The sequence below is a fragment of the Tiliqua scincoides genome, chromosome 1 (assembly GCF_035046505.1).
Source record: "Tiliqua scincoides isolate rTilSci1 chromosome 1, rTilSci1.hap2, whole genome shotgun sequence".
NCBI classification, from domain to species: Eukaryota; Metazoa; Chordata; class Lepidosauria; order Squamata; family Scincidae; genus Tiliqua; species Tiliqua scincoides.
In genome coordinates this window covers 86,663,737-86,686,748 of record NC_089821.1, presented here as the reverse complement: position 1 = coordinate 86,686,748, position 23,012 = coordinate 86,663,737, and the positions used below count along the sequence as shown (strand labels likewise).

Below are 23,012 nucleotides of genomic sequence, written 5' to 3'. Positions count from 1 at the left end.
TCTGTGGCTGCATTTGGGGAAATGTGACAGACCTGTGCTTTTAACAAGCTACTATGTATATTTTTTTAACAATGACAGTAAATGGGACTTATTCCTGGGTAAATGGCATTTGGGGAGATCTGTACTTTTAACAGGCTACAGTGTGTATGCTTTAAACCAGTGATTTTCAAGCTTTATTATCTCGCGGCACACTGGCAAGGCACACCATCAGCCTTTTGGCAACTGACAAGTCACGCTGTGCTGTCAATGGGGGCTCACATCCCCCAATGGTCCTATTGATAAATGACCCTCTCCCAAATTCCCACGGCACACCTGGGGACCATTTGTGGCACACCAGTGTGCCGCAGCACAGTGGTTGAAAATGGCTGCTTTAAACAATGATATTCAGTGGGGTGTACTCCTGAGTAAGTGTGGGTAAGATTGCAGCCTGGGGTTGTTAAAAATTGACCTACTTGATGTCACTTCCAGCCGTGACATCACTTCCAGGTTAATGATATCACTTCTGGAGGGTCCAAACAGATTATCATTGTAAAAAGCAGGTTCTTGGGGTAAAATGTTTGAGAACCACTGGACTAGACTAGGCAATTAGATTAGATCAGCGATTTTTCAATCAGTGGCACACTGGTGTGCCACAAATGGTCCACAGGTGTGCCATGGGAGTTTGGGGGAGGGTCACTTATTAGTAGGGCCATTGGAGGATACTCTTAACCCTTGTCAGCAGTGAGGTGTATCTTGTCAACTGTCAAAAAACCAATGGTGTGCCTTGACAATTTTAGTGCCTTTTCAGTGTGCCATAAGATGAAAAAGGTTGAAAATCTCTGGACTGGTCTATGTGCATCAAGGTTAAACAATCTGCTACTTGGGGGGGGAGCACTATGGTCAAATAACCTTTGTAAATGCTAATGCTTGCATGGTTGGTAAAGCTTTTTAGGTGGGCCCTGATGTTATAAAGTTTGAGAACCACTGGCCTACGGTAATATGTCAGTTTTGGCGCACTGTTGTCTCTGATGTATCAGCTTTTTAGGTTTTTGAAACGGTACACACCCCCTTTACCTGATACAAAAGTGACATAATCATGTGCGCCATAAGCAGTTCCTTGTTTTCTGACTGTCTTCACCTTTCTGAAGAGAAGGGGGTGGAGAGTTGTCCAATTCCCTTTTAAAGGCATCCAGGCCAGATGCCGTCACCACATCCTGCAGCAAGGAGTTCCACAGACTGACCGCACGCTGAGTAAAGAAATATTTTCTTTTGTCTGTTCTAACTTTCCCAACACTCCATTTTAGTGGATGTCCCCTGGTTCTGGTGTTATGTGAGAGTGTAAAGAGCATCTCTCTATCCACTTTATCCTTTCCCTGCATAATTTTGTATGTCTCAATCATGTCCCCCCTCAGGCGTCTCTTTTCTAGGCTAAAGAGGCCCAAACGCCATAGCCTTTCCTCATAAGGAAGGTTGAAAACTGCTGTTCTAGAGCCTCCTGGTAGCCTCAGAACACCCTCAGGTTGTCTGGAGGAAACCTCCGGTTGCGTCCAGAAGGTACAGGTTGGTCCAAAACTACAGATAGTCAAATATGTGGCATTGGTACCTCAGGTAAAGAGGACCGATGCAGCAGGTAAAGAGGACCGATTTGTATTTCTTGGATGGAACTACTTTTGTTTTGCTATCATTTTTCTTCCTCAGAGTAATCTTGGAGTGCATGTTGATTTTAACATAACATAACATATACAGCTCCTTCTTTGTTGGGTCTGTTAGACCTAGTCTGACTGACAGTGGTAGTTTGACATCTCATGCAAGTCTTTCCTAGCTGTAATGCCTGAGATGGAAAAGATTGGTGCTGGAATTTTCTGCATGCAAACATGACTTCTGTCATAGAATGGACAGAACATACAGGTCTCTTCTTTTTTCACCTTCTAGGGCGGAATTTGAACCCATGGGCTAATGGGTACAAACTGAGGGCAATAACAGTGACTAAATTGCTATGCCATACTAGTTGGTACAGTGGTTCTCAGACTTGGCATCAGGGCTTGCTTTTAAAATGACATTCTGTTGGGACCCACTTAGCTTTATAAGACTTTTTAAAGAAGTGATCTAGAAAGAAATATTTTTATTTATTTACAAGTAATAAATTGTTTGTAAAAAAAAAACCTCAATCCATTTGTTGTAATGAGGCAACTCTGCTGCGTAGCCTCAAGACTTGTGGGACTTAGTTATGTTACCCAGCCTTCACCTGCTCCCACTACCTGCCATTGATGGTCATGGGGGAAAAAGGCACACCAGAAAAAAGAGATTCAAATATTTATCTCCCAATAATTATACAAGCTTGCAAACTGCTAAAGCTCAATGTTTGCTGGGCAGTTAGCAGCTATCTGGTTTTTTAATAGCCTCAGGGTTTGGGGCAATTAGTTATCTGATCTTTCCATCACCCATGTTTTCATTGGATGCTCTGTGGGACCCACCAGAAGTCAAATCACGACCCACCAAGTGGGTGCCAACCCACAGTTTGAGAAATACTGGGCTAGGTTGAAAGACCGATGGTCAAAATTTATACTTGACTTTATGGAAATTTACTTACTGAGTTTCTACTCCACCTTTCCCTCCAAAGGGACCCAAGGAGGCTTGTGCGAAATAACTTGTGAGATAAGTGTAGGTATTCATGCTGTAGTAGATTGTTTTAAGGATGAGTGTTTAGTGATCTGCCTTTTTTACTTATCTGCAATCTTTTGTGGGTTTTTCTGTTCATTTTACTGTTGTATACATTTGCCTTTTTATATTCTTAGCATTGTTATGATATAGTCAAAATATAACAGAAAATTGATATGTGGAAATATTGCCAATTCTGAGAACACTGATTTCCTTATAATCCTAAGTAGTATCATTTGTGCACCTGTCAGATGCAAGCCTGAGTAAATAGTTAATTGTGTTCCATGGTTTGAAGTCTGACTCTGGCAGACCAGCTGGGAAATTGAATGCCAGAGTCAGGTTCCTGCTCAGAAAATATTCTGTTTCCATAGGTTTATAACTAGTGACTGCAGTTGAGCAATGAGCTTATCCCTTCTATCATGATGATGCATCATGATTTCACAGTTGTCAAGACTCAAATAATTCTGTGATGAAAGAGCAATTGGAGAAAGTTGATCTGTAGATTGAGGTCATTCATAGTGTGCATGTGTGTGTTTCTTGTGTTTGTCCAATGCCATATACAGGCATTCCATCCCTTCCCCCCAATATCTACAGGGGTTCCATTCTGCCACCCCCCTCCCACAAATACTGAACTTGCAGATACAGGGGAACTCTATGTAAACTCTGTGCCCATGGCCTTTGTTTTTCTTTAGTAGTGATTGAAGCTTGGGTGTTTCTTTCTTAAACAAGGAACATTCTTGCTTAATTGAAGAATACAACATGCAGGCTGGAGACTGACTGAACATTTACAGGAAACCGGATAGTTCCTGCTTTCTGTTAACCTGTTAATTTCCCTCTAGTATGCAGGCTGGTTAACTGCACATCACATACTTTAGTTAAGCAACAGTGTTCCTTGGTTAAGCAAGAAACATCTGTGCTTCAATTGCTACTAAAGAAAAAAGAAGGTAATGGGTACACTCCCCTCCCCCCCGATCCACGGATAGGTGAAACCATGGTTACAGGATTCTGCTCTACAGGCCTCTGTAGGCCTCCAAATGACCTACAGAAGCCTCTGAAAGCTACTTCTGGGTTTTAGAGGCAAACCAGAAGTTGCCTTATGAAACCTGGTAGTAGCTTTCAGAGGCTTCTGGAGGCCATTCTGAGGCCTGCAGAGGCCTGTAGATTGTTTCCAGCCTGGCCCGAGGTCTCTGGGGCCTCCCCTGTCTCCGTAATGTCTTCCAATTTGGAGCCAAATGAAGGTGAGGGTGGCTAGGAGAGCCCAGGTCACAACCCACCTGGCATAGGCTCCCAACCCACCAGTGGGTTGCAACCCATAGTTTGGGAAACTCGTTTTAACATGCAGCTAGATCTGCACTGGCTGCTAGTGTGTTTCTATGTCCAACTTAAGGTGCTGGTTATTAAAGCCCAATTCAGCTTATGACCTGGATACTTAAGGGACCATCTTTTCTCACATGCATACATATGTGCATTTTGGTTATCATCTGAAACCTTGCTCCATGTCTTCCCACTCAGTCAGGTGTGATTGGCAGGAACAAAGAGTAGGATGTTCTTTTTAATAGTGTCCAAATGATGAAATTCATTCCCTCAGCAAGGTCTAAATGGCTTAGAATCTGAGATCTTTTAAGCAACAATTTTTAAGTCAGCTATTTTGGCTGACTGACCTATAGTTTTGATTATTTGTAATTTTGTAGTTTTTAAAATTTTATCTGTATTTGCTTCTGTTATAAATGTTTTATTGTTATAAACTTCCCTGGTTGTCCCATGATTGCAGAAGAGTAGAGTATACTTTTTAAAAAAATTTACAATATTTTCACCATTTAAGAGCTGGCAATGATCTAATGAAATATGCTAAGTCAGCAGTGTATCTATGATTACATAGTTTTCATTCAATTTGATATATTTGGTTTAGAGGCTTTTAGTGTAATAATTTGTTCTTGTTTTAGGACTATGCAAAAGAAAGATATGGTGTATTGCCGTTGATCCAGTCCCAGGAGAAACCAGGTCAGTTTCAGAATTCTGGGAAGAACACAAAGGTTTGTCAGGTTGTAAGTACCAGACTGTGAAAGATAGAAGCGATTACTGTGTCAATCTGAATATACAGATACCATTTTTAGGTACAGTGGAGCCAGTCTGTCTGAGAAAAAAGGTTAGCGAGTTTTCCATTGAGTCTCCTAGTTGGCCAAGGACTGTGGATCTAACCACCTCTAGCACATGACACATTCTAATCTTAACTTGAATGAGAGGTGAAGAACTGATACATATCCAGGCAAACATTAGAGAAGTGCCTATTTCTAAGACATTCTTATTATGCGGAATATTGATATACTGCTTTTCAACAAAAAAAAGTTTACAGTGCAGTTTATGGAACAAAGAAGTACTTGTGAAGTAAAATAAATAGATGTCTTGCTGTTCTCTTTGGTCAGATGTGTCATTCTTTAATCTTTACTTTGTTTCTTCTATTTATAAAGTGAGCAACATTTTAAAGATATTTGCAAGTAAAGGCCGTTTTTCACTTGCTAAGAATCCTCCTGCCACTCACTGCCATTTGTTAGAATGACTGTATTTTAATGAATTGGCCATGTACGTAATTTTATTCCTGAATTTTTGGCATATACTAATCTAATTCCCAGGTAGGCTTGTGGATACAGTATTCACATCTTACAATAACATTAATTCAGCTCTTCAACAAAATCAGTGAGTTAACTTGTACTAATAATGCATTTGCCGAATGGAACTTAAAGGAGGAACTAGTCGAGAGGTGTGATTCTAGTTTTGAGATTAATAAAGGGTAAATGGGAGCAATGAGTCTTTGTGCCTGGTAAGCAAAGAAAAACAGGATTGGAAGGAAACGACCCAAGAGTGATTTGATGGGAAAATGTAGTAGTAGAGAGGTGTGAGTGACATTTTAGCTGTGATTACAAATCACTAAGGAAGGAAAACCAGTAAAATTGCTTCATTCACCTCTGCAAAAACAGCTTTCTTCACAATGTTTTTCTTTAGCAATTGCTTCTGACTTCTCATATGCACTGTACAACAGTTAAAAACAATAATTTGAATATGTAGCCAAATGTATGTTGTCATCTGGTTTTAATGAAAACAATACGTCTACAATAATTTCTTTGAGTTAGTCTAATGCAGATTAACAGTGCCTTGAACAGTAGGGATTTCTGAAAAGGGTGCTATGCATGAATATGCATGATATGCATGTTCTGTTTTTATTCATGTCTGGAAAATGTTGCTTTGTACTTTTGAATTGATGCTGTGATTCTGTCTGAATTATAGTTAATCTATTTTGATAATCATTAGTAATGCTGAAATTTGAAGTGGGATTAGAAGTTATTTGTGTGCCTCTTTTCTATTTTTCTTCCTCAACCCTAGCAGCATATGATCACTATTTTTTTCACCACCATTTAAGTTACTTTGTGAGGAAAGACATCTCCTCTTTGTGGAAAATTAGGCATTAACGCTGATCTGTTCTTGTGTATAAAGACGACAGAATTATGAGACTTTTTCACATAGACCATCTTTAATGTTATATTATCCTTTTTAGAAGCTTAAATGAATTTGCAGAACTTAAAAAAAACTTCCAAAGAGAATCCCAGCTCAGTGTATAGTGTAACAGTAGGGTAGCTGTGAAGATATTCAGAAGTTTGAAAGATTCAGAAAACAGACAGTGGCATGGAATGGGAGAACTCTGAGAAGTCTGGAGTAGGGTTATAATAAGAAAAGTTAAACTCACCATCAAAACGAACAGATAGACTTTATAGTGAGATCTTGTGACCTCTAGCTAGTTGTGCTACTGAACAGAAAGGAGTTATTCCATTATTAACAGTAGTGTTTTTCAATCAGATGAGCTAGTTGCTTTATAAAATGCTCAAATATGGAATAGTCTTATTGTCATACATTATTAAAAATATAAGCATGCAGGTATTCAAAATACTCTAAAATGTTAAGGGTGTAGCACTTTAGAGCGTAGCACAAGGAATACTTTGGATCTGCAGAACTCATGAAGTATCAAGACAGAACTAAAAGATTATGTCAGGGATTGGCAACAACCCCAAAAGAAAAATGTGATCTTCTTCTGAAGTGAGGAAGAAAAAGGATGACTTCTCTAATGAGAGAGGTCACTTCTGTTGTGAAGCTCTCAAAACCAGAAACAGTTCTGGCAGAAGGTCAAGAAGGCCAGATGCAAGGGAGGGCACCAGGATGAGGTCTCTTGTTATCTGGTGTGCTCCCTGGGGCATTTGGTGGGCCGCTGTGAGATACAGGGAGCTGGACTAGATGGGCCTATGGCCTGATCCAGTGGGGCTGTTTTTATGTAAGAAACTCGTCTGCAAAAGCAGGGTTGGAACTAGGATCCCCATTTGCTGTTGGATGCAAGTAGAAAGTTGCATGGCATTGTGTGTTAATGAATTAGGTTGGAAGAGCAGGTTTGAAAACATAAAAATGAGGTGAGGTCAGAAGGAGTTTCCTATCTGCTCAAATCTTTCTAGAGATGTCCATCTCAGATTTAAGCTAGGATAACATTTAGTTAGCATCTCAGCTGACATAAACAGGTGATTGTGCCACAGACAACAGAAGACCCTCTCTCCACATGCATCTAAGCAAGCAGTTCTCTGGTATCAAGAATAGTGCTGATCTTGCCTCTTTCACAGTAGCCTTTCAAATGGAATAAACTGATAAAATACCTGTACAGGTTGAGTCTCATTATTCGTGAGGGTTCTGTTCTAAGAACTCATGTGAATGGCAAAAAATGCACTATAGCAAATCAATTAAAAAAACAAAGTTTCTTTGCTCTGTTGGTTTAAAAACAGTCCTGATGTCCTTTGTAATGCACACAGAGTCAGTCTCTCTCCAGGAGCTTAGGCTTCACTAGGAGGCAGCAATCCCTCCCTTCACCAGGAGCCCCAGCAAGGGGGAAAGAATGGAGAAGGTGATAATCACTGCCATTTAGCTTTCTTTCATGTGCTCGGGGAAGGGAGAAGCCTGCAGAGAGAATGGTTGATGGATTGTCAACTGCCTGCCCTCTCTGGCATTATTAAACGACTGTTTTCCTTTGATTTAAAGGGCCCTTCTCATCAGCTTTGAGATAGAAAAATCTGTGGATACTTAGGTTATACCTGTAATCACTTGTATGACTGTCTCTCTGCAACAGTAAAAAGCAGTATTTTAAACTGTGATTTTAAAGGGGTGCATTTTTCCCCTTCTTCAGGGATCAGCACATTCATTCTCATTTGCAGTGGCCATTCGTGTTAAGTCAAATCCTTATATTAAAAAATCCTTGTATAACAAGGCTGGGCCTGTAGTTTAACAACAAAGCAAGATATTAATGTGTTTTCCTTAGGTAAACCACTTTGTTGAAAAGTGGCATATAAAACCTGAATTTTCTATAGTGCGTGGCATCATGTGTTTGCATAGGTTGCATGAGCATTCATTTGTTACCCAGTGTTCGCAGTTTTTATAGTTTTTCTTATCAATGTGAACAAAATCTGAAGGTTGATTTGTGTTATTTAAAAGCAGTAGTGTTCTTAGACAATTAAATAACGTCATGTATTACATACAGATCGTGTTTTGGTTCGAATAAAGGACTTGACAGGAGAGAAAGCTGATGAAGTTGTCTGGGTTCGTGGCAGGATTCATACCAGCAGAGCAAAAGGTATGATGTGATATTTTTGAGATTCTTTCACTAGATCTGTGCCAGTTATCCCCATAACTCTTTATGGATTCAGAAAGTTCCTTTTATGTTCCCCCTGTGCAATGAACAAACTAAATATTTATTTCATGTAAGTTTTCCAGCCTGCTGTTTTAAGCAGCAGACTAAAGGCTTTATTTAAAAAATCCACTGGTAGGGAAGAGTCTCATCTACCAGTCTCATCTACCAGCCAGTGTGGCATACTAGAACTATTCTTGTCAAGAAGTTTGACTGAAGGAATTATCCAACAGTAAGCCTCAGCTTTTTCCCATGCACGGATCTGCTTCTTAATTCTGGACATGTCTACATGTCATATTCCACTTGCTGGGACCTACTCCTATGTAAGTGTGTATAAGATTAGTTCCTTAGCCTGCTCTTGAAGTGACAGCTGGGCAGCTTACTCATGAATAGATAACTTGAAAGAGATGACACCAGCCTGGAATTTCAAGCCTGGTGTTTAGGGCACTTTTGTGATGAGCTTAGCTCCCAAATACACACAGCAGAAGTTATGCTCCTTCATTCCTTAAGTTGTGTACTGTGTGTAGATACATGAGTGTGCTGATTTTTCTGTTAGTTTGCTCAACTGTAAATAGTGTTTTTTTTAGTATTCTACGGTAGAATGTTCTTAGATACCCTCAAGGACACAAAGTATCTTTTAGATGTAAGATTTTAAACTGTAGAGAAGTATCAGTCATCAGGCACTCTAGAATTTCTGTTTTCAACCTTGATAATCAGAATATAGCTGGTTTGCACTGCATCATATTTTCTAAAAGAAATATAAAACCCTGGAACAAATTGTGCTTTCATGTTGCCACAAACGAAATATTTCAGCTCGTTCTTTAAAAAAAAAAATTGACTTTTACAGTGGCCTCAAAAAGACTCTTCTCAAAGCTTTGCGATCTATGGCACATCTCATTCACTCAGAACCAGCTGCCAGTCATTTTTCTTCACCGTGAAAATATAAGTTCTCTTGGAGATCAGTTTCTTGTGCAAAAGCTTAAACATGTTTTTTGACTCATTCAGGTGACATCAAAGACTGACAGCTGTTCTGTTGATCTGGGCGTTACTTGCTTAACAGGCATACTACTATTCACCCTCTGACTCAATATGTGAAAAAGACACTTCCATTGTACATGGGAACTTCTGAAATTGTGTAGGTTGTTTTTTTTCCTGTCTTAGTAGCTGGGGGTCCAATTCTAATTTTCCAGTGCTGGAGTAGTTGTGCCAGTGTGGTGTGCATTGGGGCCTTCTTAAGGTATAAGAACATGTGTTCCCTTACCACTGGGCTGCATTGTGGCTAACTCTGGAGCTGGAAAGTTGGATAAGAATGGGCCCTGACTCAGTGGTGCAGGTTCTGAGCAGGGTCAAAAATCTACAGTGCAGAGTGAGGAACTACTTAGAAGAAATAGCTTTCAGCCTGAGAAATGTCAATTTTTTAACATTTTTATTTCTTACAGTTTAAATGAGTAAAGAAAAATCTGGCATTTCTACAGTTCATTGCTGCAGGAACAGTTTAAGTCGCTTTTGATGTTTTCCTTCTCTCCCTCTTACTTACAACCACCCCTCACTTACAACAACACAACAGTTCTCATTTATAAAGATGTGACAAGGGGTGCATACATGGGGATGAGGTTGGCTAAGCATTATGAACCGAGGTGGAATTCAGATGGGGTGCTTCTGTTGTAATGATTTCACCCCTACTGCTAACTTTGGAGTCTGAAATTTTACTGTTTTGTCTGAAGACTCCTCTAAGTACTGGTACATAACAAGATACTATACATTAATATCCTATGTACAAGCCATTGGCAGTGGTTAGAGTACTGGTTTAGAATGTCTGTAGCATAGGTTCAGATCATTGTTTAGACTCAGAACTCATGAATGGCCTTGGGCTGGTCACTATCAACTTCCTAGGCTGTTCCTAAAATAAACTGAAAGAACCCCATTTGCACTGCTGTGTCCTCCTTGGAGGAAGGATAGATAAAATTGCTTCATTTGTATCTCACATTAGGTGGAGGAATAGGCTCCTGTTCTTCCCCTTCCCTTTTCTGCATGTTTCAGAATGTAGAGTTTGGAACTGTTTATCCAGTGCTCAGAGATCTTAAACCTACCTTTGCTGTTTCATGATAGTGTTTAGCATTGCACACTATTTACATTTGCAGTTTTTTTATTTGAAGGTAAAAGTCTGTAATAAACATTGAAAATACTTTTCTCTCACCAGTTCATAGCTATGTGTGAACAAGATAAATGAAGCACTCTTGTATGTGTTTCTGGTTCTCTGTGGTCCATGATTTCCTTACAAAGAGTTCATTCCAATCCATGTGTGTTAATTCAGATGTTTTAATGTAACTGGTTACTCTACAGGATTGCAACATTCATCCCAGGAGATATTAATTTGAGGAGAGAGAATACTTGGATGCTTGAAAGTGAGCATGTGAGAGAGAGCACTTAATATGTTACTTGTTTTGTTTGTTCCTTCTGCTCATATATTGCTATTGGAACACTAGATTATCACCATGTGTTGATCATAAAAATACCATAACTGTTTAAAGATCCACAGTGTGGCCTGAGATTGTACTTATATTACAAAAACTTCCTATATTGGTAGATACTCATGACATTTCACAGAAATATGTATTGATGAACCAATGGCACGATTAATGCTATGTCTCTGGGGTACACATTGGTATGACTCTGGTTTGGTTTTCCGCAGAAAACCCATTTACCAGTTTAAAGTGCCAGTAGAATTATGAGTCAGTGCTGAGTCACTTGTGGAAAGTAAATATTATCTGTTGAACAGAACTGTTTAAAATGTTCCTGTTGAGTTAAGTTGGTGTTAGAAGTGTGAAATCATCTTAACTGCCTATTTTTAAATGAAATTCACCTTGCTTAAGTGTATCAATCTTTATGAATCAGATTAAAGTAGTCAGTAATGGGGGAGAGGGGTTGGAAATATATGAATATTTTTTCACATGTGCTTAGGTATCAATCATTTCTTCTGTTGACCTGTGAAGAGGGGAAAAGACCACAAATCTGCAACAACTGAGAGTTCAACTGTAACCATTCTGCACAATAATATATGATACTAATCAACCATATCCAAGAATTCAGATACAGATATTTACATCAGTTCAGATATAAGCTTCTGAATTAGGACATGATAAGCATTCATGTTGCACCAGACTTTAAAATAGGTTTCCTTACATTTCTCCTTTTAAAATACCTAAGTGAAAATGTGAGCAATCCTAGAAAGCAAAAGTAAGAATTCATATAACACACGTTTCAGTGCTACCTGTTAAGACTGTAGTGTGTCCTCATTCAGGCAGACTGTCTTAGAATGGGGTAATTGCTGAGGTCTTTCTCTTCAGAGTTTGTAAATATTTAAACTCTGTTTCCATGACCTGAAACCACTGAACGGCATTGTACTCAAGGTGGTTAGCAGCACAAAATTTAAAACAGTAAAATCATTGAAAATGCAAAAACAAAACCCCCAATTGATCGTAACACTAAAAATGATTCAAAAGGAGTGGAAAGATACACCAAACCAGCACAGCAATCAAGAAGGTTGGGCTTAATTGAAATTATGAAGTTTTTGCTTGGAGCTGAAATGTTAACCAATAGCAAGTGAAAACAAATCAGTATTCAAAGAACAGCCACAAAATGCACTGAATTATTCAAATGCCTGTTGAGAAAACATGTTTCACTCTAGTTCAATTGGTGTTAATTATCCTATACTGAGTAGGATTCAGTTTAAGCCAGTGGTTCCCAAACTTGCTGGAGTCATGGCGCCCCCACAGCCTTTTCTTCCTATCTCAGCTGGGTGCCATCAATCTTCAGTCATGCAAAATGTCGCACAGACGAAGATGGTGGTGCCCAAATCTCACAAGATTTTGTTTGATCCAGGGCAAAGGTGCCCAGGACAGCTGGTAAGAAGGGCCACCAGAGACATCTGGTGTTGCCCCTGTAATTGTGCCGTGGCACCCTAAGGCAGCGGTTTTCAAACTCTGTAGGAGAGTTTGAACCGCAGTAAGTTCTTGTGGGGGTTGGGGGGAGGCAGCAACACGATCCCCAGGATCGCATCGCTAAGGGGGCTGGGATGCACTCACCAGTCCCTGCAGCAACCTGTCGGGCGTACGGGGAGCCCTGTGTGATCTTCTGCAGGGCTTTCCGCAGTTTAAAAAGTGGAGCGATTGCTCTCCACTTTCGCAAAACTGAAAGCAGAGTGTGATCGCTGCACTTTCACTTTTTAAGACCTGGGGAGCCCTGCAGAAGTTCATGCAGGGCCTCCCACAGCCCCGACAGGCTGCTGCAGGGACTGGTGAGTGCGTCCCAGTCCCTGCAGCCCCCTTAGCGACTCAGTCCTGGGAATTGCGTTGCTGCCTCCCCCTGCTCCTGTCTCTTAAAGGGAAAGTGGCCAGGGCTCTCTGGCTGGGGCATCACAATGCACAAGGTACTGCTGTGCACAGTTTGGGATTCACTAGTTAAAGCAGTATAGGTCCCAGGCTGTGAAGGGCTTTAGAAATTTAAATCACCAATGTTAATTTGGGCCCAGTAGTGCATATATCAATGTACTTTGGTATAGAAAAGGTTGATATTGCTTGTACTTATATTGCATCAGTATGAAACTTGATGGCTGTGGAGGTGGATTCAGAGTCAAGTCTGATCAGTCTACATCAGGGTATCTTTAACATGCTTCCCCCCCCCATTGCTTCTAATACTCAGAGTATTTAGGGGGGTAAGAGCCCAATCCTATTCATGTCCATTCAGAAGTCCCATTATGTTTAATGGGGTTTACTCCCACGTAAGTGCGGACAGAATTGCACGTAAGTGCGGATAGAATTGCAGCCCAAGTTTCTTTTGTTTTTAATTTGAGCAACATACTAAACTATGGCTTGCTTAGCAGTTGATCTTTAAGGGCTACTTTTGTCTTATTTTGTAAAGAGAATGTATACTAATATAAAAGACAGCTGTATTGTTTGTAACATTTTTGTGGCTACCGTGAAAAGATATCAACATAAGTTTTTTACCTAATATTTGGGCCATCTTAACACAGATAGACTGTGTTATAAAATTGAAGACAAGTTGTTTCATTTGAAAAAGTCCTAAACAGCATTTATTTGAAAAACTCCTTCAGGTAGATGGTAGGATTTCTTATTGCTTGTTAATGTGCCATATCTCAAATTGCTTTTCAAATTTCCTTTGGTTCCAGAAGCAAAGGTCCAAATCTCGCTTTGGGTAAAAACACTGTGTGATACTTTGTATCCTGGCATCTTTATCAGCAGGCATTGGTATAATTCATAGTGACAATATATGCTGTGGATATATTGGTCTTGGTGGGGAGTGGGTGGTGTGTCTGTGTGTTTTCCCCTCGGGCTTTATTTTATTTCTAGAATTTATATGTCCTGACTTTTGCCCTGAGTGGCCACAAGGCTTAAAAGCAATCAAAATAAGTAGTGGAACAACAGAACTACAGGAATAAAAATAGGACCAACTGATAGAGAGCAGCTCAAGGACCCATACAGAAATCTTGGATACCAGTAAAAGCACAGGAAACTGCCAATACCGGTGGACTTCTGAGTATTACATATGCCAGGTGTCTGACATTGCTTTTTAACAAGGCACTTGTCACTTTGCAAACTATTTTGAAACAAATTTGACTCAAAAGTAGATTGTGGCAGTTTTCAACTGCAGCACAGAACACGCATGCCTGCCTGTATATGTTTTATAAATGTTTGGAATTGTGGTTTAATTTTAAAGTTATGGAACATTTATGTACTCATTCAGCACAAACTCGGGGAACTTGATCTGAATACACCTGCATTGTTCCTTCCTCTTTCTTTTCAGGAAAACAGTGTTTCTTAGTCCTTCGTCAGCAGCAGTTTAATGTCCAGGCTCTGGTGGCTGTGGGAGACCATGCAAGTAAGCAGATGGTAAAGTTTGCTGCCAAGTAAGTAAGCAATTATATCCTGTTGTCACAGTAAATAATAGCAGCAACCCAGGCTCCCAGAGGTTGGGACCATTTTTGCACATTAACATCAAAGCTGCATTTGTTTTTAAAATGTAGTTATTTAAATTGTCAGTTCACTATAGTGTTCAATGCATTACACTTACAAAGGACAAAATGGAACACAGGCTTGAGATTCATTCTGAACTGCTGAGGGAGCATTCTGTCTCTGTCTCTGTTTCAAGCTGGCTAACAAAAAGGTTGGCAGACTGAGCTCAGACATTATTTTGTTGGATGTGTGAATGCACTTGTGGACACAGGCTCAATCCTTTTTTCCCTTCTTAAGTATTGGATCTTCACTGTATAATATATTCTAACTCCTCTAAATGCCAAGTGCAAGCTGAATGTGTTTGGAAGTTCAGGATTGTAACTTTTTTCTTAGGATGAAAAGTGTTAAGAACCTAATTTGTGCTCTTAATCTTTGTCACTGGCACTAAAATTTGTTCTGTGTGTTTTTTGCTTCCTAATTTTTTATTCCAAGTAGTAATTGACTTTGTTTCTGTGTTAGGAAGAAGCATTACAGTCAGGGGTGCACCTTCTCGCCACAGGAGTCTTTTAAATTGGGCTTGATAAGTTGACAGATTCCTGGGTTACCAAAGGAATCTGGGAATGAGGGCAGAAAGCAAGGTTCCCTGGAAACAAGCTGGGCAGCTTAAGGATCAACCAGGCTGTTTCACTCAATGAGGTTCTAATTTTGATCTTCTGGAATGAAAGCAGGAGAAAAGAAAAGACTAGAATGCTCCAACAAAAAAGGATTCTTTTTGAAGTCCCTACACCCCATGAGCAGCAAATATTTTTCCTCTCTTAGACCATTCTCTCATGTTAAGTGTCAACTAGTGAGGTTTAATGGGCTACTTGTGCTACTCTTTAGATTTCAGCAGAGTTTCAAAATGTGCACATACCAGTAAAGGAGAGGCCAGACAGACATACTGAAATTTAAATGAGCCACAATTTCATTGAATGCATAATATCTGTTGTAAGGATGCTGGTTAGGGAAATAGTTCATCTTGGTGCAGGTGTTGACCTTTATTGTTTGCATGGTAGTAAAGCACCACATTCCAAGTTTCCAAGTTAACCAGCCCCACCCTGGCTCAAAGTCTTGGAGCAGCTGACCTTGCTGGCTTCCAGTCCATTCCGACATGATTGAGACATGTCAAGGGAGAAAGTTGGGATCATCCCCTTCCGAGGCCAAGTAGCCCCAGGTGAATAAAGCAGACAGACCTCATGTGGATTCCTGTCCCAATTTCAGAGAGCCACAAGGACCCATCTCAGGAAACACCATTTCAACCTAAGAGTGGTATCTGGGGAAGGCAGAGAAGTGGGCAGCCTCGGCAAGTGGCCAGCTTAAATTTATCCTAGTTCTCTCCTGATTGACCCAATCATCCTATTGCTCTGTGACAGCAGCCTCCAAACTGGAGACCGTGTGCAAAGCGAAAGTCGTCCCTGGCATGACTGGCACTTACCGTTCACCAGGGAACTGTCCTTCCCTGCCACCAGTCTCCCCCAAACGGAGCCCCAGCCCACTGCACCTGCCCAGAAATCCAGTTGCAGTGGCTGCTGGGGAGACGGAACTCAGAAGTGGCAGGCTCGGTTTGGGGGAGATCAGTGGCGGGGAAGGACAGTGCTACAGTAATGTCTTGTAGAAATGATGGTAGTGGTTAGATGTGTATGGTCAGTGTGAAGTGTTTTGTTTCTTCTTTAATGGCTTCAAAGTCTGGTTTTGTTCTAGTTCTTAAATAACATAATTAGAGAAAAGATGAGTTCTCTTCACTTGGCCTCTCTAGATGGTGCCATCACTTCTTTGGCTTCAGCTGTGTTATGAGTCCTTGATCAACCTTTCTAATGGCTGCAGCTACTCCATTCAGTTTTTTATTATCATCTGCTGTGCACCAGACACTTCCTATTGTATCTTCTCTTCATACTGAGTTTTTTTTCCCTAGCTGAGCTGTGTATTTTGCTTCTAATTGTCAATTTGTCATCTCTGTCTCTTCGACAAGCTCCCTAGGCAACTTGTTCAACTGCCCAACTATTTCTTAGGTCATGCTTCACTTAACACCCTATATTCTTTGTAGGAAACTTTTTGCTGGTGACAACAAACTTGCAGTGGTTTTCAGTAAATGTTAACAGCCAAGATGCTGCTTTATTTTCTGGATTAACTCATAACAGTTCTTTATATACTGAAACAATCCACTGCAATCTGTTTACCTCCCACTCTGTTTCTCCTCCACCACTCTCATTTTTTCTTCTTTCTCCTTTCAGCAGCATGATGAGAGGGCACTCTCAGCAGCACTCTCCTGTCCCCATTGAACCCTTTCCACATGCTGCCACCTTTATCTTCCTCTCTTCTGATTTCCATCTCCCTTGGTTACTTTATCAACCTCTCCTTCTTCCCTTTTGTGTTTAAAACATGCCCCATTCTCAAAAAGCTGTCCCTTGACACAACTTTCCATCTAACCAGTTGTTGTTCTTCTTGCTTCTTTGTGTCCAAACACCTGGATCATGTTGATTGATCATTTGCTGTCTTGTCATTTTCACTTCAGCTCTATTCTTGACTGCCTACAATTTGGTTTATGCGCTTCATTGAAATTTCCCTTTCTATGGGTCAAACTATGTATAATGCTGTACATCACTAGCCCTGATGTGCTTTAATTTTCTTGGGTAAATAATCATTGAGATGTGACAGCTGGGTGTCTTTAATTTTACCCTCTTCAAGGTCCAACTCCATATGGGTCTCTTCCTTGCATATTATATTTGTTAGAAGAAAATGTTTCTTTTGGCACCAAGGAAAGCTTATTTTCCTTGGCAAATAACACCCAGGGAAGAGGGAATCTGAATCCAAACACAATATGGGTAAGATTAAAACCCCCAACCCATGCACCTGCTCTGCTAGATATCTTGATGTAGCTGCTGTTTATGAAGAAAAGCATGTTGAGGTGCTAGCGATACATTTAACATTACATATTATTTGGCCCTAAGATAACAGATAAACTTCTTTTTTCTATCTTTGATATAATTGATCACTTTTCTGTTCTTGGTCACCATTTTTCTCCGCTACGTTTTCCTTGCATGAAATAATGGAATTCCAACACTTTCTATGCCATCTGTATGCCGATAACACCCAGTCGTAAATCTCTATCCCAAATCCCTTTCTTCTCTATTCAGTCTTGCATTTCTGCCTGCCTGCATGTCGATTGTCCACTTGTATGTCTAATTATAACTCAGCATACCCAAGACATAAGAACAGCCCCACTGGATCAGGCCATAGGCCCATCTAGTCCAGCTTCCTGTATCTCACAGCGGCCCCACCAAATGCCCCAGGGAGCACACCTAATAACAAGAGACCTTCATTCTGGTGCCCTCCCTTGCATCTGACATAGCCCATTTCTAAAATCAGGAGGTTGCACATAAACATCATGGCTTGTAACCTGTAATGGATTTTTCCTCCAGAAACTAGTCCAATCCCCTTTTAAAGGCATCCAGGCCAGATGCCGTCACCACATCCTGTGGCAAGGAGTTCCACAGACCAACCACACACTGAGTAAAGAAATATTTTCTTTTGTCTGTGCTAACTTTCTCAGCACTCAATTTTAGTGGATGTCCCCTGGTTCAAAGACCAAATGTAACTTTCTTCCCGACCCGTCTTCTCTGCAATTGCTTCCCAGATCTGTCAACCAGTTTCACCATTCACTGTATTGACCAGGCATGTAGCCTTGATTCTATCTTTGATTCCTTTCTCTCCTTAAATCAGTTGCCAAGTTGTGCCATTTCTCTCTCCACCCATTCCTCTTTGTCCCACTAGCTAAACCCTTTTTCATGGTCTGGTCATTATTCACTGTGACTGCTCCAAACTTTTCTCTTGCTTTTGTCGTTTGTACCTCAGTTGTCTTACCTTTCCAAACCTTTCTTGCCAAAATCATTCACTTTCACATCACTTGGACTGTGCTGCCCTTCCTTGCATACTTTCAGTAATTTCCCATTCCCTTCCATATTTAGCATAAACCCTACCTTTTCGAAGCTCTTCACTGCCTTGCAATACCCTGTAATTTGTCCTTGTTTTTTTGTTATGACTCTACCAATTGCCTCTGCTTCTTCAGTTTACCACTCTTAGCTAACCAAAGGGATCCTGCTTTCTTTAAATGTTTCTGCCCATCCATTTTACTGCCCCCTTGTGTGTAAAAATCTACCCTTAATTTCCATTGTGCCACTGTTCTCTTTCCTTTCAGATCGCTTTCAGAGCTCATTTCTGGTGCCTTATAGCTCGTCCCCTTCATTGCCAAACAAGCTTTAAGCGTGTGCAATTTGACTGCATCTTTTCTAGATACATTTGTCTACACTCTTTCCTGATTTCCCTTCTATCTCTGTGTATCAGTATGCGTTCCCCTTTACATAGATTGTAAGCTGCATAGATAAGGACCTGTCTAGTTCGTCTGATTCTACATGGTACTGTGTACACCAGTGGTGTATGTATATAATCTTCCAGAAGTGTTGGTTGATTAGGATCTGTTATTCTGCATGTGACACAACATGTAGACATTCTAGCTTTAGGTTTGGAAAGGAGGTCAAATCTGTTTTGATTCTTGGGTCTTTGTTTACCTGGAGAAATCAGTTACTTATATACGACATGATTTTGAATTTAGTGATATGGTCTATGATCAAATAAAAACATACTGTTATTTTCTGCATACAAATATGAAATAGTAGCAGGGAAACTATTGCTATCTTTTAATCTTTATCCATAACTGTCTATGCTGTCTAAATTGATGCATAAACTTTGGTGCTTAAAGTCCAACAAATGAACATTAAGTGTGTGTGTGTTTGTTTTCTTTAGCCTGATCCTATCCACGTCCGTTCAGAAGTAAGGCTCACTGAGTTCAGGGAGTTTACTTCCATGCATGCAGGATTGCAGCCTTTTGAATAGATACTCAAAAACTGTTACTTATAGCCCCAATACAGAAAGCTTCTTTAAAAGTATGTGCATGCATGCCCTTGCAGCAGAACTTTGACTGCAGCCCATCCTTGTGCACACATCCAAAAGTGTATTTTGAAATTTACCCAACTTTCAAAAACAGCTTTCCTTGACATGTAGAATCTAACAGTGTGTTCTCTGGAGTGCTGACTCTAACCTCTTACTTTGATTCAAGAGAACAATGAATCAAGAAGAATCTCATGTAAAAGAGAGGCATGTTAATTAGCCTAAATTTGTCTAATTGCACCTGTGGTGCTTTGCCATTTTATATCTCTTCACCTTGCTTTAAAGCAGTGTTTCTCAAACTGTGGGTCAGGAACCACTAGGTGGGTTGCAAGCCAATTGCAGGTGGGTCCCCATTCATTTCAGTATTTTATTTTTAATATGACTTTACTACCATGGTATGTGACTGCATTTGGGGAAATGTTACAGACCTGTACTTTTAACAAGCTACTATGTCTATTCTTTTAACAATGATAGTTAATGGGACTTACTCCTAGGTAAGTGTGGGTAGGATTGCAGCCTAGGATTGTGAAAAATTTTCCTGATTGATGATGTCACTTCCAGTTATGACATCACTTCCTTTGGGTTCTGCCAGATTCTCAATCTAAAAAGTGGGTCCCGGTGCTAAATGTGTGAGAACCACTGCTTTAAAGGAAATCAAATGTAAAAATGACTTTAACCCATTTCTGCCCAGTTCACAGGTGTACGCATTTGATCCCTGTTGCGTGTAAGCATTAGGCAGAAATGACTTAAGATAAATGGTCGTATACTAAGAAGCTATGTTTGGGTGCTGTTGTTTAATCCTTTGCTTTTGTATGAATGAATCACCTTGCCTTCAGTTCCCTTGTTCCTGGCTTTCTGGCTCTTTTCATGGAATGTATCCAGGAACAGTTCTGAATATCTGATTGCTTGAGAAATAAGTCTATTTTCTCAGGAAAGAACTTAGGAGCACCTGAGGTCATACAGGCTCCTTCTACTTCTTGTAATATGTTTTCACAGCTGAACAAGTAATAGTTCCTCTTTTTTTATATTGACACATAACTGAGAACTTTCATAACTGGAGGGGAGAGAATAACTAATGACATGTAGTTGATGTGTTTAATTGAAAGTATTCAGCTTTCTTGCAGAAACCGATTTTGGGTAATGGGTTTCTGCTACTTGAAAGTCACGTTCAGAAAGGTTCTTCTTGTGCCCAAGTTGGAAAGAAAATAGACCATATTTGGCTTTGAAATGTCATAAAATATAACTGTTCTGCTGATACATAATATGTAAGGAAAAGTATGGAAATTGTCAAAATTTAAATTAAAAGCTTCCAAGTCTTCTTACCAGGTCTCCTCAAAGCTGTGCAAGGAAAGATAGTGATTGTAGAAGACACTGCCTTGTCTGGTACCCTTCTTGTAGGCTATTCTTGAGTGCATCTCTTATATTGTCTGTATATTTTTCCTCACTGTTAACACATGAATTCAGCATAAGGCTAGCTTTGCCTGCCCTCTATACAAGAAAAAAAGAGTGGCATGCTAACTTTCTGTGTTTGTTTTCTCTTGTATACTGGGCCAGGTTAGCAAATTCATTTATTTAAAATATTTATATTTTATCTTTGTCTCAGCTAAAACCTACAGTTTAAAAAAATACAATGTTGTCATTTCATTTCAGGAGAATGAAATTGAAAGTTATGCAAGTTATTTACCTTGTTATGTTGCAAGGCTGAAGTGGGTTTAGTTATACAGTGGCACCTCCTCCCTTTATGATGGTGACCACCAGAGACACAATTGTATTGTGAAAATATTGTAATGTGAACCTAATAATGCAGAGCTTCCCAAAGGTGCCTATACCCTCCAGAGGGGAAGAACAACCCCCAGTAAGTGTAAAAAAGCCCTTTTTTGCCCCTGTGCCAACATGATCACAGGAGTGCTGGTGCCCTCTTCCCTAGCAAACATGAGGTCCCAAATTCTTCCAAAGAGTTTGGGAACATCTATAATATTGCATTGTTTTCCAGTAATTTGCTTCAACTCAGAAACTGAAGTTTCTGCCACAGAACACAAATTACAAGACTGTATCCTTCCCTCAATACTCACAGCCATGATGATAAAAATGCTCCAATTGGTTGAGATGCTACCAAATGCTTGTGTTCATGTTGCTAAATGGCTTATCTGTCACCTATGAGGTTTGTTGGCAGCAATTGTGTGCACATCATAAAGTGAATAACTTACGGTGAACCTTGTTTACTACAGAAAATCAGTTGTTGCTGTTTGATCATAAAGCCTTCTACTAACATGCAAGTCATAAACCAACTGGCTAAGCTTTTGCATTATGTTCTAACTAGATGCAGAACCATATTCCCCATCCACCCTAACAATTCTGTTTCTTAGGCAGAGAGTCTGTTTATATTTTGCTTTGCCTATGTTTTTTGTCTGACTGCCAGTGCCTAATAAAGGTTTTTGAAATTGAAATCGTAAAGCGAATGCATTGTAAAGTAAGGGTCCACTGTACTTTCCTGAACTCTTCTTTATTTCTGCACTTACATCACAAGAGTTCATATAGTCAATGAGATTCCAAATTACCTTGGCCATCAATCTCCTAATCATAAAATAATGCTAATCCAGGCAGATCACTTCCTGACTCTGTGCCTTGATAAAACTAGTTGGGTTTAGCTAAATAATTGGTTGACATGCATTCAAAATTTGTTCAGGGTGGTAAGCTAAAATACTGTAAAGCAGGGCTCAACAAGCCCTGGTTGTTAGGTTGCTAACACTGTGACTCCTAATTGTGTCATTGTGTAGTCATTGTGATGACTACTAATTATTAGCACTGTTAATAATAATATTTACCCTGCAACAGACCTGCTGGAATTAGAGATCTGTTGCAGACTTGAGTTGTGGTCTTAAAATTGACACCCCACCGCCAACAGCAGTGTGTCACATGGAGACCACAGCAACATAGTGAGAGTGAGCCTGCAAAGTCAATTGCTGCTGCAGCCTGCCATAATGGTCTGTACTATTGCTCATGCTTTGCAAATTTGTGTCATTTGCCCCCTCCCCATGGCTCTGCAATCGTGCTTCTTTGGGAGAGGAGAATATTGAAGGAAAGTAAATTCACTCCTCTTGAGTCTCACATAGTGTTTCTCTATCCTTGACTCTTTATGTTCTTTAAATGAAACCTCTCTTTCAATCTTCCCCTCTCCTAACGATGTCCATCCACACAAACTCATGGCTCCCTCAATCTCTCTCTTCCCCAGCCTTCCACATTGCTGTCAGCTCCTTCAGTGCCTTTCTTTCTCATAGTTCATTCATTGTCTATTTCCAGATGTCTTTCCACTCCAGTGGTATCCCACGGAGTCTCCTCCTTCCCCCTATATGCCCACTTCGGCTCAGATTCTGCCGCTTATATACTGGCTACAACCCAATCTTGTGCATGTCTAACATATCACTATTTTAAAATCTAAGCAAAAGTAAGGATCTGCAGTAAAATATGTAGATTTCTAGTGACAGCTTGCATTATTTTTCACTACGTAATCATAATATCCTCAAAATCACAATTTTCACATAGTTTATTTTTTAGAAGGTATATTGTGAAATTGCCCCTCTAACAGCATTACTTGAAACCTGAGCAAGGTAAAATATTTTTCATTTATATTACACTTTTTGTGTATGTAAACAATTTCATGTGTGTGATAACATGTGTGATGTTATCTTACAGGAATTACTTGTATGGTT

At 40.0% G+C, this 23,012-nt stretch overlaps 1 protein-coding gene across 1 annotated transcript in view; it reads left to right on the top strand.

The window, feature by feature from the left end:
* Positions 1-23,012, top strand: part of DARS1 (aspartyl-tRNA synthetase 1) — a 65,819-nt gene that overhangs the window by 738 nt on the left and 42,069 nt on the right. The window contains exons 2-4 of the mRNA XM_066633021.1: positions 4,581-4,638; positions 8,201-8,293; positions 14,171-14,273. Of these exons, the coding sequence (XP_066489118.1) occupies positions 4,581-4,638; positions 8,201-8,293; positions 14,171-14,273 (254 nt within the window). The remainder of the gene's footprint in view (positions 1-4,580; positions 4,639-8,200; positions 8,294-14,170; positions 14,274-23,012) is intronic.